Below are 16,619 nucleotides of genomic sequence, written 5' to 3' on the forward strand. Positions count from 1 at the left end.
GACCTTGGTTTTATTCCATCCGTTTTCATCTGTATGGTTCTCTGAGATAAGCCTTCAGGTTCAATTGGTTACAACGCCCCCTCTTCCTCTCCTCACAGGGTGAATCGACTTTCACTGCTAGTGGCGACGCCTTTCACCTAATGCCTAAAAGCTGTGGCCACATGTGGGGAGATTGTGACGTGCCAGTTGGCGATCTTGTACTTACTGCTTAATGTTACGGACATCAACTTGTCTACCAGAAACCTGTTCCAAAATACATTCTGGAGCATTGTGGGAACACGTTTGTTCAGTGGTGCAAGTTGGAAGGCCAGAAGCCCTTTCAGTCATAGCTTTTCGATGTGTTGCTCTGTCTCTTGCCCAGCAAGGCATAGCAGTGGCTACTGTAACCGATTATTGGGCTACACTCCAGAGTTCATTCGACTCACTGACCAGCTTTCCCTCTTTATGTTGTGACTAGGGCGCCGTTTCTAAAAGATTTACTTAATTCCTCCTACTCTTTGTGTTCCTCAGTGTGATATGAATCTTTTGTTCATGTTCGATATCTGCCGGTTTACCCCATGTGTATCTTTACATACTGTAGCTAAATGCTACTGACTCAAAGCTCAAGGAAGCAGTGACCAATACTTTGACAGAGCTATTTTGCATTACTTCTTTGGACAATCTGCACTACTCGATCTAACTCCCTGTATGGTTTTGCTTTGGGATTCATTCTTAAGGTGAGTAATCTGCAAGAAGTAGTATCTGTGGGAAGAAAAAGTTAACTTATGTAAAATTGTTTATGGCATGTGTGGCTGTAAAACAAACTTAGCATATTCCTACTAGCTAGTGTTGGGTTAAGAAGTTTTCTGGTTGTTTTTGTTTGAAGAGGTCTCTCAAGACGCAGGATGTGGTATGACTCCTTCTCTGGTTGTACGTCGATCATGGGCACCAACTCCATATTAGATATTTTTTTCCACCATCTGATTCAGACATGCAGCGAGTGGGCTTGGAGTTTTTTGTGTTTTAAATAAACTCTCTCTGCCACATTCGGTTACCTTTCAATCTCATTGCATTTGATTTCACAAAGCATCTGTACATACGTCTCCCAATGAGAAAATACCTCTGGCAGCCCCCAAGACTGTCATTGGCACCACAGGGTATCAAAGGCTTATGACCCCTCAGGGCCAGAGAACTGCCTCTAGTCCTTTCTCACCAGAGAATGCCTCATGGGTATTGGAATAGAAACCCTTTTTATTACTGCCCTCGCTGCTTCTCAAAATATCCTTGGGCAGACCATCACAAGGTGTGCAATCTGTGTCTGTCCCCCCCAACCACGACGACGCATCTCGTCAGTCATGTCTTGCCTTCTGATCCAAGAAGTCCCACCGGTATCTTAAGGGAATGACAGTGGGCACATGGGAGCATGCATCAGCAGCACACCTCGGATACCCAAACATCTTTGGTGAAGATAAGCTTCCCGCCAAAGAGCAGGAAAACGCTGGCCCATCTGTTTTGCCAGCTGCACAATCCGCACTCAGTCTGAAGACAGTATCATTGAGTGAGTCGGGCGACCAGGAGATGTAGAATGTCAAACCAGCACCAAAGCTAGCCCCTCGCATGACGACCATGCCCAGAGTGGAGAGTATACCCCAGGCCCATATCCCCAAGCTAGGGCCCCCAAAGTAGTCTGACGCTGAGGAAGATCATCATGATCAAAGGAGTTGGGCACAGACGTCTGCAAAAGGCAAGCCAAGTGTCATCGCTGCCTTCAGGCACCAGCAAAAGCCTTTGCAGCAGAGAAAGCCTCCAGCTAAGTCTGTTGGCCCCCATCACCTGTCTGGTACAAGTGCTCCAGGGGCACTGTACACCATTGGTCTCATCCAAAGTCAACACCAAAGGCTACAACATTGCCAGTGCAAAAGGCTTAGTTAACACCAAACCCTGCCTCTATGTCTAACCCCTCCTCAACGCCGAGGATGACCTTGAGAGTTCAGTTAGCGGCTGACTCCAAGCACATTGAGGTCATCATCTTGAAGAAGGTACCAACGGGATGGGACATCAGACAAAAGCGACTGGTTATCCACCGAGTCAGACAAGATCATGGCCTTACCTCCTCCAATTCTGCCTCTGGAACTTCTCCCTCGAAAGAGGAGATTGATAACTTTAAGAAGGTTCCTCCTCAAGGGACAAACACCCCTTCACACCCCCACCCCCACCCCCCATCTTCCCACAACTGGCACTGCAAAAACACAAGAACAGAACCACCAGTCCTCTTCCTCTGACAGCCCACCGCCACAACCCCAAGCCCCGCCTTCCTTGCTACCTCGACGTCCATGCACACCTCCCCTCTGCCTGCACCAGAGGGGTCCTCACTTTACTATTCAGTTAGGCACCACTGACGATCCCTCAGATGACACCAATCTAGAACATTACCCTGATCAGGGTCTCACCCTCTGACAGCAGCATGGCCTATCATGAGGTCACCCAGAGGGCTGCAGGCTTTCACAAGTTCACATGCATTTCTTCAAGGAAAATAACTACTTTCCTCAGGAGAAGCTCTCCAAAGCGGAACGTAGTCTTGAGTTTCACCTCGTGCTGGGGGCATGCTAAAATCTGTTTTGACAATTTCAAGGAGCCTGTCAAGGCTAGGGTCATCACACCAAGGACTAAAGAGAAACGCACATCTCCCAGCGACACAACATATGTTTTGGGGCTCGTCCCACCCGACTCACCACCAGTTTTCACTCAGGCCACCAATGACGCTCCTTCTCCAAGGAGAGCAAGAAGATACTCACTGAGCAAGAGTTCCAGTTGAAGTGGTCATCCATTGATGTGTAGTCAATTCAGTGGCATTCCTGACACGCTATGACAGGGCAAGTGGGAGGAGATGCAAGAGGTTTTAAATTGACCAATGCCACTAATTAGTCCTCTAGCGATGGCATCTGCCCCAGATTCAAAACTGAGTATTGTAGTTAGTCATTTTATTTTCTCATAAAAAAGCTGTTGTAGAACTGTGCTTTGAGCTGAGTTCCAAAGTAAGCTCCACACTTGATAGCGGCATAATTTACAGTAGCTTGCCTTACTTTTAGTGGGTGCTACAGTTAAAACTGTGTTCTGCCTTGTTTCATGTTCATAAGTGTTGATAAAGTGGAATATTAAGACACTTTTGATTTGTTCTGTAAAATAAAAACACATTTTCAGTATTTCCAAAGTCCAGCTTGAAGGCTATGTATTGTTCTAAAGTTATGAATCTGATGAGGGCAAGTGTAATAGGTAAGTTACTTTTCTTTTTGTCACATGAGTTACAGATTCACATACTTATGCATACACCTTTAGGATGGCTTGATCAAGCAAAACACTTTAACATTAAATGAAAGTGTGGAGATATATGTTTATAGGTGAGTGTGTTACAAGTAATTTCTTACTTTGAGTACTAACGGTCTCCTGACATTTGTGAGTTATAGCTATTTAGCTGGTCACTGAAAGCCAAGAGCTAGATGCTTTCCCTATTTTGTGGGACTGCATTCTGGCTCCTTTATTGTAAATTCCTACGTTGTATCTAGAGCAGGAAGAAAAGGGAGGCAAGGTATTTATTATTTTGGATGTTTTATAATGATATTACTCTGTTCGTATGGTAAAATATGTCATTTGAAACAAAATACAAGATTTTCCAATAGCCAGACAGGAAAGGTAGGATTGAGTGGAAAGGAAAGCTTTTTAGCAGGATTGGAAAATGTGAACGATGTGAGTGCAGCGTACTTCGAGAAATATGGAATGTTTACATTTGGGAACATTCAATTTTCAAGATGCTGGGTTCCCATTCTCGCCTCTACCACAGGTGTGCAGGGTACTTCAGCCCACTAGGTGAAGTTAGGAAAGCACTTCAGTTTCTTTCGTTGGCATATAGCAGTGCAATCTAGACGATGAGAGAAAGATGTAGTGGCTGACAGTTACCTTTTATTTGGGGGGGTGGAGGGGGGGTGGTGGAGGGGGGGCAATAGAATTGAGTAGAATAGAAAGAAGTAAAATGGCTCCAGTAGACGGTCAGCCTTAAAAGAGGTAGAGAAACCTTATAGAAAAGTGCATGAAATCCGTTTTGAGGGTTTAGAACTTCAATCTACGGTTCGAGTGCTGACAGCATTCAACAGAGATAATAGGATTGGAGGTTGAAGGGGACTCAAATAGCCATGCATGGCTATTACATCTTCGTGTCTGCAGAACAAAGGCTAACTGGAATGAGACGTTTTCCATGTAGTGCATAGAGGACACAGACGTTCTGGTTAAGTGTGCATGTGTGTGTGCAAATCTAAATTTACAGTAGCAGGCATTACTTTTAGTGGTGCTATAGTTAAAGCGGTTTAAAAATAGAAGCTTGAATGTCCCATTCCTACTTTATTTTTTAACCAGTAGCTTTTATACGAGTCTACAGCAGCCTATAGTCGGAGTGCATAGAACCATTTTAATTCATTTTAAGTTTAAGTATCTACTTCGGAAGTGTAGCTGGTCACTATATATAATTTCAGACATGGAAAGCAGGCTATTTGGAATAAATGGTGAGAGGGTTCAGAAAATTCTTTAAAACCTGATCTCCTTTAGGTTCTGAATCCAGTCCAACTTTTGTTAGTTCAGTTGAAGGGTAGCTAGATAACATCTATAGCTTCCATCTTTTATAAGATGTTTGCTTGCATTTCAGAACCAATTGAGAAATGTGTTTAACCTTTATCACGGTTTGCTCCTCTGTATTATGCATTGTGTGGTATCAATCCAAAGCTTTTGTCTTTTAGGAAATGGTATTTGTAGAGTGGATGGTGCTTAGGGTCACTCCTTTCTATGCTTGCTGAATACTTGGGCTTAACTTGGAAATTGTACCGATCAGAATTTTGGGTATCTCACAATAATTTGTTTGAATGATTGTATTGATTTGTGTTAGCCATCCCCCTTCATTGTCTGTTCTTCTTTCCTTCACTCTTTTAAAAATGATGCCAAGATTATCTTATTTCCCGACAATAGCATTCCCACATTCAGTCTTTTTACTTATGCCTGTATTCCACCTCAACTAAGCATCTCCTCTGGATACTTAATTCTGTTTTTTGTGCTTCTTTCATTGGAGCTAGTCAGTGTAACTCGCCACTTCTGCATAGAAGCACATCATTACGTTTGTCCAATAATTTATATTCCTAGTGATACTGTAGCCTTTCCTTCCAGAGAATTCCTGCATAGCACAAAGCCAACCTTTTATTTATGTCTCTCTCTCTCTCTTCCCTACGCAGACCTCATTTGGGCAATGAGAAAGACGAGAACAGAGATTCAAAGCCTCGGTCGCTGCGCTTCACCTGGAGTATGAAAACAACAAGCTCTATGGAGCCAAATGAGATGCTGAAGGAAATCCGCAAGGTGCTGGATGCCAACAGTTGCCAGTGCGAGATGCAGGAGAAGTACATGATGCTGTGCATGCACGGCACCCCAGGGCATGACAACTTTGTCCAGTGGGAGATGGAGGTGTGCAAACTTCCTCGCCTCTCACTCAATGGGGTGCGCTTCAAGCGGATATCAGGGACTTCCATGGCGTTCAAGAACATTGCCTCCAAGGTGGCCAATGAGCTGAAGCTTTAACCTGTCCGCCCCCCCTCGCTGAGGGGGTAGGAGATTAAGAGAGCTTGCAGAGGTGGGGGTGATTTGATGTTGTGTTAGCCGAGTCTGGACAACGATCAGAAAGACTGAAGGCATATACCATAGCATCATATGGAGCAATTGGTCAGTTGGAGTTGTGCGTTTGAGTGAGACAAATGTCCCACTACCAGTGGTATCATGGAACAACACTTAAAACGGTTTCCCGGGGAGGGACAAAGTTCGATATTGGGCAACCATTCTTTTTTTGGTCCTTGAACCATCCCCAGATTTTTTTATGTAATCAAAAAAATGAGGAAAAAACGAAAGAGGAAATGTTATTTTTGGAAGAAAGAAACACAGTTAACGGTTTCTCTCAGTTTTCTCATCATAACAAAGCGTCTTTGGGACAGAAGTGGAGAGCCTATTAGAAGGGGACTGTAATGGTGGGTTGGAGGGAAATGGAGCGTGAAAGTTTGTGACCTTGCCTCTGTTGAATTTCTCTTACGATTGTGGTACTGTACAAAACAAATCATTGTTGCACAAGGTATTTTTGGTAAAGTTAGAAGAAATTTGTTTTCCCCTATTTCTCCAGCTCCCCTTTCACCACCCTTTCAAAGAATTGATTCTCCTGTAATGTTTCACATTTGCCTATATTTCCTTATTTCTGTCCCGCTACACCCCTCGCCTGTGTTGATAAAAGAAAACACTTGCCTTGTTAGGGAAACGTAGCCAGTGCCACAGGTTATGTGCCCCAATTTTTTTAGGCCAAATAAGTGTTTTAAATTCTTAAAAAATTATTTTCTGACTGAATTGGGTACATAACGGAGATACTTGCTTAAGTTAAAACACAATCTCAACATGCAGGATGTGCCTGGTAAGGTGCTCTTGCTAAAAGAGATGTACACCTGTGTAATATGCCACCAAAGCGTTTGTACGTGGGGGGTGACTTCGTAAGAAGAGGGCACGGATCAAGACCTGCTGGCAAGGTTGTGTATTTCAATAGATGTGCATTTTGTAGGCTGAAGCTGGGAAAGCGTTTTGTTGTTCAGCACATTCATGATGCTCATAAATAGAAAAAAAATGTGAAAGGATGGACACAAATACGAATTTGTGAAACCCAAGGATCTGATCAGTGCTAAATGTACGGAAACGTATTCTGGTCATGAATGACCGGGATGCCATATAGTTTGGCACAGTCTTTCACAGTTATGCGGTTTTTGCAGTTATGAACCTGAAAACTGGCACGTCATTCTGATGGTAGGTACACCTGTGCGTATGTGTCTACATCTCTTCTTGAAGTTGGATTTCCTGTACCTTTCTTAGTTGAAGGTGGCTTGTGTGTATATTCTTTGCAACGCCGTTCATTTATTTAACATATCTGGAGTATGGCTCAGATGGGTGGGCAGGACCTGATGACCAAGGATGTACATATTTTTTTAAATACTTCTGATATATATCATGAAAATAAATGCATTTGTTGAAGAATATATTTTATGTTGTGAAAATATGCTCCACATATGGTAAATAAATACATATCCCATCTTCTTCCCCCTCACCCTGCCGTCCCCTCTTTTTAAACTAGTGGTTTAATAACAGATAAATGGCTTTGAAGCTCAGGTCTTGTGCATGCAGGTGAGGCACACTGCTCAATCTTTTGTCTTTAGTGGTGGCAGCACATTTTCCTCCAGCCCTTTCCAATACACTCCACCATGTGTAATTTCTTCTTCTGAACACTTTAGGGCAGGTTGGTTACGAACAACATTTCCAGCTAAATTAGTTATTTTTTCATCAATACATGCTTGAGCGATCCTATTAAGTCTACTGTATCTCACAAAAGGGACCAGTTTATGTGCATTTTCCAGTGATTATTTAAGAGATCCTAAGCGAAGGTGCTTTCGTGGCAGCGATATGACTGAACATGTGATAAATGTATTTATTTTCCCAGTTGAGAAAGTTGGCTGAATGGAGAATGTCTTACTAAATGGTTGCAAAAGCGAGAATCGTATCAGCTAGTTGAATGTGTCTAATCAAAAGATAGTGCAGTCCCAGCTAACTTAACCAATCCGAGTGCCTGGACCCAGCTTTCTTCATGACCGTATGCACGTGTATATGCTTCTACATACTTTCTTATGATTCCTTTCTATGAAGAATAGCTTTTCGAGAGCTGAAAATAGCTATTCTACCTTTTTCTGAATCCCTTGTGGCCAAAGCATTTCAGTGGAAACTTCTACTTCGAACCTATATGTCCCATTAACCTCCTAGCATTGGGTTTTGTTGCTTCTTTAGCCACTCTGTGTTTGACAGCCGGTATCTGAACATCTCTCTGAAAGGAAGAAGCTTGCACTTCCACTTAATTGATTTGAGGTGGCCTTGTCATTTGAAAATGTGCTTTCCTGGAGTGATATCAATGCAATACATGTGTGTGACCTTTCGACTAAACCTCTGGATCCTTGTGTCTCTATTGTTATTTTAATGGGGTTATGCAGTTCAGTGTGAGGTCCTATCACAACAGTGTTGTCCATCCTAGGATCTTCATCAGTAATCCTAAATACTGCAATATCTCTGCCCATGTACAGGATCCTGAAACAGTTAGGCATTAACAATGTTTTGGAAAGATTTTGGGCTCTGCTTCTCTTCTACATGTATGTTAAAAATGAGAATTCGACCAGTTTGTTTACAAAAATAAACAATTATGAAACTGGTAAAAGCATTGCTGTTCTAGAGTTTTAAAAAAAAATGCAATGCAGTACATTTTTTTTGTTTATTTTAAAACGTCCTTCAGTGTCTTTGCAGGTTAATCTACATTTTAAACCTTTTTTTTGTGGTGGTACAGTGTACTTATTTTTTAAAGAACTTTTATTTTATTTTTCACATTAAAAAAATAATAAACAGAACTGTACCCCATCAGACTCATGGACACAGGGAACCAAAGTGGCCTTGTCTGATGAATTCACCATTGTGGCAGGTCAGTTATCTAGGAAAGAGGAGTACGTTCTATGCAGGATTTGGCATGAAGGGCTGTGTAGAAATTTGCTTACAAGCCTAGCTGCGAATTCTAAGGAAGCACTCCTCATTACCTTATGGAAATGTTCCTCTGTATTGTGGGACCTCAGTCGACTATAACAGGGAGGGAAACTGCTCTATACCCCCAGCATTGCTGGGCCCTATTCTAATACTGTGAACGGTCCCTGCGGAAAATAATCACATTGTTTTAGCTGCATTTGAGACTGTTGTCTCTAAAGTCTTCCTTAAAATCTAAGGATTTTGATGTTTAAGTATTTGATCTAAAATTAAATTTGAAGCCGGGTATGCTTTAATTGATCTCTCTGAAATAACAGATGGATCAATAGCAATAAGTGTACACCAGAAAGATCTCTTTACAAGACAAAGAAGTGTAAAATTCTTAAAGCTCCTGCCAAGCTATCAATATCCCTACTCCTTGGGGAATACCCTTATGATCCTCTAACCAATCATATGTTCTTCTGAGCTTGACCTAGGGTTTAGCTGATTGCTTGAGAGTGGCCATGAAATGGTTATTGTTGAACCTCACAACAGAGAAGCCTCATTAGAGGGTATTTTTTGTGATTGGATTTTGTTAGGTTAGACAGCACAAGTATACATCCACATCCTTTCGTTGTTTAACTTTTATCCCTGGCAGATGGATAGATTCAGTACTTCCAGTAATTAGCACCTGCTTGCTGCAGTCTAATCAAACATCTTCTAAGAGGCTTTCTAAAAGGACATCAAATGCCATAATGAGGAAGAGACGAGCATCAATCCCAGAACATACCCAATAGATGAAAGCTGCCTTTCATCTTTTAACTGGCTAAGTCTAGTTTGCAGTCCCCGTCCACAAGTTCACCTGGGTGTATTCTTTGTGAAGCTTATTGAAAATGTCCTTCTCAAACTTCATTTTTTTTCTCTTCCAATTTAAGGATTTCTAAAAATAATTGAAAGCATGTCCACTTATGGAAAAAGCATGGTCAAGAGAATAAAATGCAATCCTTTCTAGATTATTGAGCCCTCTGTTTAAAGCGCAGCAAACATCTGACCAGCAGCAAAAATCTGACAGCCAACATATTTTTGGGGCAAGTAAATGTGCTATTTGTCAATACATTCGCCCAAAGGTTTGGAAAACAGGAGTTGTGTGTTCTTGTCAACAATTCACAATTTTCTCTGAGACTAAATTGTTGAGTGACTTTGCCCACCTCTTATTCCAAGGCTATTTCCATCTCTTTTCGATAATCTTTCATTTTAATTTGAAAACATAGTTCAAGCTTCTAGCTTTTGGAAAGGGCCCTTCTTTGTTACCATAACAGAACCAGAGAAATTGGTGACAACCAAACAATTTTAACTGTACCATATCTGCCTGGTAACATCTAGGCGATTCAAATCTCTTCAATCACACATGCTTTTGAACGGTATGGACATACTCGTATTTAGAAATATGAGTGAAGATCATGTGATGAAGAGAAAAAGTTACATCTTGTCCTATATCTTCTTTCTGGGTGTATTAGTTAACAGAAATCCACCCACCTCAATAGTGGGGTAAATGATACATAAGTATTGATTATGGTACTTACTGTCAGTTAGACATGCCGTGACTTTCACTGCATCTGTGTTTTGTGCCACAATGGAATAGCTTATTTTGTTTATGTGTATACACATTTATGTGTATATACATATATGTTCATTTAGTTGAACCATAGAACTAATTTTAGTCAATAAGATTTTCATTAAAAAAATTATTCATGGGATTATGCACATCGTCAGAGATATTCTCTTGTTAGATGCTCTTGTGAACTTAATGAAGATTTCCATGATGGACAATTAGTCTTATAACTGTGTTTGCTTTACTTGTTCCTGGTTGCTCCCTTGGATCAAGTGCTTCTGGGCTACATTTGTGTGCTCCCTGCTCTATGACTCTGGGTCCCATCGCATGGTTATTCAGTGAGAAGAAAATGTGCACCTTTCTGTGGCTACTGAGACTAAGGTGCTCTAGTTCCTGTTTTGTTTTGCTGCTGAGTTTGGCAGATTCTCTCCTGGTCTTTCTGTAGATGACATCTTCGTTGGAACGTGTACCTCTGATTCTTTGACCATATCCCAGCCCTTTACAGAGTAAGATGCCCCAGTGAACCACATCTGTTCTACAAAACTGAGATCTTTGGTTAAGTTCGTGTATATTTTTTGTAAGGGTACACTGAGAAGGGGTCACTGGTTCCCTGTGTGGCTTATTCCGAGAAGGAAAATTGTTTGCTGTGAGTGGCTCCTCTAGGGGGATGAGACATCTAGTTACTTTTGTATATGGTACATCTGAGAAAAAGACTGTATTTAATATGTGGGAATGTGACATTGGGATTGATTGTGCATGATTGTTAAGTGAGAATGAGTCCTCTGTCTGCCTGTGCGTAGCTGTTGTCTGAATGCGAAACCCATCTCTGTATAAACCAATGTAAAATAAAGAGTGCTATATGGTGTTTCCAGTCCTCCCTTCTTTGACCCCGCCCCTTCCCCTCCCATTCCACCAAGTTAAACCAGCACCTTTTCCTCCTTGAAATACAGCAATTGGTCGGTACTGTTGGTTCCTATTGTTTGCAATGTTACTCTTCTACCTCCATCCCCACAATTTCTTCTATGTTAATCCTTTAATCAGTTGGTTTTGCCTTTCTGCACTTAGGTGCTCCAGGAGCCACTAATAGATCTGTTACAATATAGGGTTACATTAGACAAATGCCCACTCATGATTCACTCGACCTGTACATTAATTGTTAAGTCCTTGACAGGAAACCAACACACGGGCGTTTTGCCAATAATGTTGTGACTAACATATATTCAAGTGAAAAGGGCCTCTGGTTTCCACGGTATTGCAGAAAAATGAACAGTACACTATCGGAAGCAGTCATTAAAGTATTGTAAGTTACTAAAGTTACTATTTCTTTCAAAACAGAGAGCCCCTCTCCAGCAGAAGTAACCCGAAGAACAATTCCTAAATCCTTTGTACTTGAGAAAATATATTTCCATACCTATCTGTAAAAGCAGAGACAGCAGGTCTCTGTTGTGTTTCAAAATCTTCATGAACATTTCTATGTTTCAAAACTGGGTGGTCTGTTAACTAAGCCCCACTGCATTGCATCATCATGTTTCTTGCAAGGTTAAATTGCTGATTGGGTACAGGGCAGTCTTACGTTTCATGTTATTTATATATTTTTGTACTCACATCTTTTTCCTTGGATTGGGTGACAGTCTCTTCAGTCCCTGAAAGAAGTTGCACTGATTTCCATTGTATTTACTATAAAAGAATCTGAGCATAGGGGTTTTCCTGCCTTGGAGACCTTAACAAAACACTGCAAAAAAGTTTCGGCCCTCCTACAAATTTACAGTGCAAATTCTGGGGCAAACTGTTTTTATCTGAACAGTTAGTACCTTGCCAAGTATTGTATGAACAGTAACTTAGGGTGAAGTGGTTGCTCCTGAGAAAGAAGTGGTATGCTTTTGTGGGTGAGTAGGCTTTTGCTGAAAACTACCAGACCACTGCAGCTTCACTGGACTGCATTGAAAGGACCGAGATTTGTGGATACATTTTTAAAACTGGTACACACATTGATTTATTTTGCCTTGCATCTTGAACAGAATGAGTTGGGAAAATTGTCAATAAAATCCACAATATGGGCTAAACAAATGTATTCTTTAAGGTCAAGTTGATGTTGGAGTCCTCCTGAAGCTGAACATTTCACAGTCTTCTGTCCCACTTCCTAGTGTAGAGTCGTACACCAGCAAGCAGATGTCCGCAACCTGGAGACCAAGTTTCTTATAGGCTAGAAATGTAATTTTATTTGTTTGTTTTTGATTGACCGTCTGGAGAGAATTATTAATGGCAGGCTATACGTTACTGATAAGTGATTCATATTGAAAGAAAATATTTTTTGTTAAGATGCTTCTATTTATACTTTTTATGAGGCATTTAATTAATTCCACAGAGTACCCTTGTGAGCAAGTCGCATCAAAAGTTAAATCCTGTTAGGATGCATCTCTTGAGTGTATCTCTTGAGTTGCTGCTTTCAGTAAGATGACTGAGATGACCTCTATATTCCTCTTTGGTCAGCGAAAGTTGACACTCAATTGACACATTGTATTTGCAACCACTAAATCTGAACATAGTTCTTCTCAAAAAGCCAAAGGCAACTTTTGAGTGCTTCCTTAAAAATGCATTCCTGTACCAGTTTAATTTTATGGAGCATGTACCTAGGCTCTGGATTACAAGACTAAAGCTGGAATTGGCACTTCAGTCCTTAAAGCCCCCTTCTGCTAAATCATGTCCATTGCTGTAGGATTTCTGCTGGTAACATTGTGCAACCAAATATTTGACATCTATACATGCTTGCTTCAATAGAGGTGAATCAGGCTTACGTATCAGTAGTTCAATCCTTGGGTCATTTGGTGTCTGCAGGTTAGATCTTGTCAGATGGATAACAGTAAGGACTGAGTAGTTTGAATACATCTAGGAACCATTAAGACCTCTGCATAGGATGTGATTGGAATATTGGGTTTAATTGGTTTACTGATTGGGACACATCATATTTTATTTCAAGCATGAATTTAAAGGCTATTTCACTCTGCATTTAACATGGCGCCCCACTTCTAGAGGTAGGCTAAACATTTTGTTTCCTTGAATCAACTATATTGCCATGAGATGGGTAGTGGGCTATTTTGCAGGTCTGCAACATGTTCTTCCTATTTTTCATTCACTGAGAATGTTAGATGTGTGGGTTCGTATTTTCTCTGTGAGAATGAGATGTTTTGATTTGCTATGTTAGAGCATCTGTCATTTGTGCTCGCTATAACACCCAATTTCCTGATACTTGAAATGTGTAACACACAGGTAACCACTTTCTCATAAAGCCACTCACTGGTGCTTATTTAAAATGTCTGCTTACAATTGGACTTTCTGACTAGTTCTTGCTATCTCATTAGCTTCCGTTGCAGGAGGAATACCAAGCCGCACAACCTCGTTATTTGTCTTAATCGAGAGCAGTGGGTGAGGCGGGGGGGGGGGGGGGGGGTTAAGAAGTTGTTGTCTGGTGTTTTCACAGAGTTAACTGTGTAAATCTGACCAGTTTAAAGCAGTGCACAGGTTAACATGTGTGGCCCTGAGTACATCTGAACAGTCCAAGGTTCTGGTCAATTTCTAGCTCTGACTTTAATTTAACCCCTCGCCCTTTTCAGATACCAGAAAATAATCCTCAAACTCCATCGACATGCATTGGTATTTGCAGAAGCAGGCGTCCTCCTAATTTCAATCCTGAATCTCCATGAGTCCAGATATGTGGCTGGAGAAGTAAGAGGTAGTGGAGAGCACACTGAAGATGGGAGGGAGTCTGTTTAGATGCAAAATGTGGATTGTGTGGTGATTTACTTCACGCAATGGAAATTGTTCTAAGGGGTTGGTTGGGGTGTAAAATGGGGACCGTGTGGTGATTTACTTCACGCAATAGAAATTGTTTCTAAGGTTGGGGTGAGGCTATTGTCTTTTGACGATATTTGGTTAGATTGCCCTGAAATGAATTTTGTTTTCTCAGCAATCACTCTACTTTGGGTGTTCTTGTGGTCAAGTGTTACCTCAGCGGACTTTCAGCACCATCTCTTGTTTGCACACCTGAAGGGGAGAGGATGGAAAATGTGGGTGGGGGAGCTGTAAAGGAATGATTAATGGAAGGTGCCGGCCCATTAAATTGTTTTGTTCTTTTTTTTTTTAAACTTTGAAACTGCTGTATCTTAAGTTAAACATGGCCGGCACCAACCGTGTATAGAGGGTGGGATAGTTATTGTAAGCTGTGAGTATTTCATCTTCTCTATGGTGATTCATTTCAGAAGCATTGACTTTTCTTTTATTCAGGATTTTTTCCATGCTGTTGGCATTTTCTCTAGGTTATCTTTTTATTTATTTGAAAGAAAAATAATAATTCTGTCCTTCTTTACATCCTTCAGTTGTTGTTTGTTTATTATAGATGTATTGTGATTTTTGTGCATAGCTCTACGCTCGATTTCTTCCTAATTTGTGGACTCTTCACACAGGAGATGCTTGACCATTGGGGTATCTCGTGAATATGGACGGGGGGAAAGGGGGGGAGATTCTGGTCGAAATGCAGCTGCTAAAAAATGTCTCAGGAAGTTATGTTCCTCAAATTCATAAACAGACTAATACTTTGAGCCAGTACAAATGCTGGAACTTTCTAATTTGTGAATTGGCTATTTCAACAGCTTTTTTTTTGTCTTGAATGTTTGCATAATGCTTGCGCACCAGTTTAATAGACCATTTTAATTTTCGCAGTTCCGCCTTTAATGCGATCATGTTTAGTATTGCATTTTCAGTTTTTTTTAATGTCTGCTGCAATTGTCTTTATTTTCTTGTTTATATAGAGGGCTTTTTCCATGTTAGCGATATTCTTGAGCTTAATGGAAGTTTCATAACCCTCTGTTTTCAGTGTATGAGTCCCATGCAATGTTATGATTTTAGACAGTATGTTGTATGTACTATCTGAAAAGTAGAGCTTGCATATTCGTATCAGAGTGTGGAAGGTATCACAGTGGTATAAAATTACGATTGTCACAAAGCTTCTTAAAAGGGGATTCCAGTCTTCTCAGGAGTACGGACTGTTTTACTCCGCATTTCCCTTCTGTTTATTGAATGTTAACATTCCTTTAGAGTCAAGGGTACAAATACTACTGCCTCGGCATACTGGATAGTCATGATGTTTACTCTTTTCTGAAGGCTCTTTGTCCTCCTGGTACATCATCTATGCCACTAGTATGTTTTTTGGGTGAAGAGAATACAAGATTTCCTGTCTAATGTAATGGAAAGTTTCAATTCTATTTAGGGCACTGAAGCAAGGATTATGCTTTTCTCCTTTAATCTTAACAGCAGACATGTCAGTCATAAAATATAGCAATTACATTTTCCAGAAATTCCTAGGAAACTAACAACTTACCATCCATTTGCAGTCTCAGAATCCCCATAACTCCTTTCTTCCTGTGATAAGCACTGTTCCATTTATCCAGATTATCCCTGTTTAGACGACTCGTTACCTATGAAGATCCAAAAGATGGTATTACCTGGCATCCACATTAAGCATTAACCCAACAGCATAATTTGTATCTGAAAGAAACATGTTATTGTTAGATTCTTTACCTTAGAATATCCCCAGGCATCAGACTGGATCCGGAAAGTTTTCGTCAGCAGTACCTCTGCGCTTCTGTAGATGTCTGCGGCTCCGCGTCCCTCGGCGTCGTGATCGCCGGGATGACGTCGCTGGAGTACTTAGACGGCACCCTTGCGCGCTGACGTCAGTTCTTCTTTTTTCCGCGCCAGCAAGCGCAGTCCGGGAATTGCGCACCCTTAATCATTTTTTGACTAACTTTTTGGACATTTTTGACCTATCTTTTTTGAGTCTACTTCGACTCCTGGTGCCAGTAGGGGTGCCCGGTTTCAAGCCGTGGGACGCCTGTCACCGACTGATGTTGGTTACCAACCCCCACCGCCAGTGTGTCTACTGTTTGGGGGCTGACCACGATGACAAGTTGTGCTCCAACTGCCGGGCCTTGACGTCGAATGCTAGGCTGGAGCAGTCCCTTAATCTCCTCGAGATCCGGCAGTCGGGTCTGGTCCGCTTGAGGTCTTGTCGAGGAGGAAGTCGCGGGACCGGTCGCGGATCCGCAATCATCACCGTTCGTCTGGATCCAAGTCCTCGCACTCGGGTAAGTCCAGGCATGGCAAAAGGAATTCGAAGAGGCGGCATCGCTCTTCTGACTCCCCTCGCCGGTCGCACAACTCGGCTGATGGTTTGGGTGGCACCACCCGCGCGGCTACACTCTCTGGTCCCTGGACTCAAAGCGACTCCAGGCGAGATTCAAGACTTCATCATGGCCATGAGGACTCTCTTCCCGCCATCGAGGCCTGCTGGCGTGCTTTCGGACCCACTGGTCCGACTGGTGGTCCTAGCGTGCCGGCGGCTTCGGCACCGTCGACGACTTCG

General features: G+C 41.7%; 1 protein-coding gene across 8 annotated transcripts in view; it reads left to right on the forward strand.

The window, feature by feature from the left end:
• MARK2 (microtubule affinity regulating kinase 2) overlaps positions 1-14,564 on the forward strand; it is a 632,043-nt gene extending 617,479 nt beyond the window's left edge. For 6 of the 8 annotated variants that reach the window (XM_086950521.1, XM_086950529.1, XM_086950523.1 and 3 more), the window contains one exon: positions 5,250-11,066. In XM_086950521.1, the coding sequence (XP_086806647.1) occupies positions 5,250-5,592 (343 nt within the window). In that variant the 3' untranslated portion in view covers positions 5,593-11,066. Of the gene's footprint in view, positions 1-5,249 lie in introns of all 8 variants that reach the window. The other 2 variants (XM_086950522.1, XM_086950528.1) reach the window with 2 other exon arrangements.
• Positions 14,565-16,619: the final 2,055 nt, after the last annotated feature.

The sequence above is a fragment of the Lissotriton vulgaris genome, unplaced genomic scaffold (genome assembly GCF_964263255.1).
Source record: "Lissotriton vulgaris unplaced genomic scaffold, aLisVul1.2 SCAFFOLD_667, whole genome shotgun sequence".
Lineage (NCBI taxonomy): Eukaryota > Metazoa > Chordata > Amphibia > Caudata > Salamandridae > Lissotriton > Lissotriton vulgaris.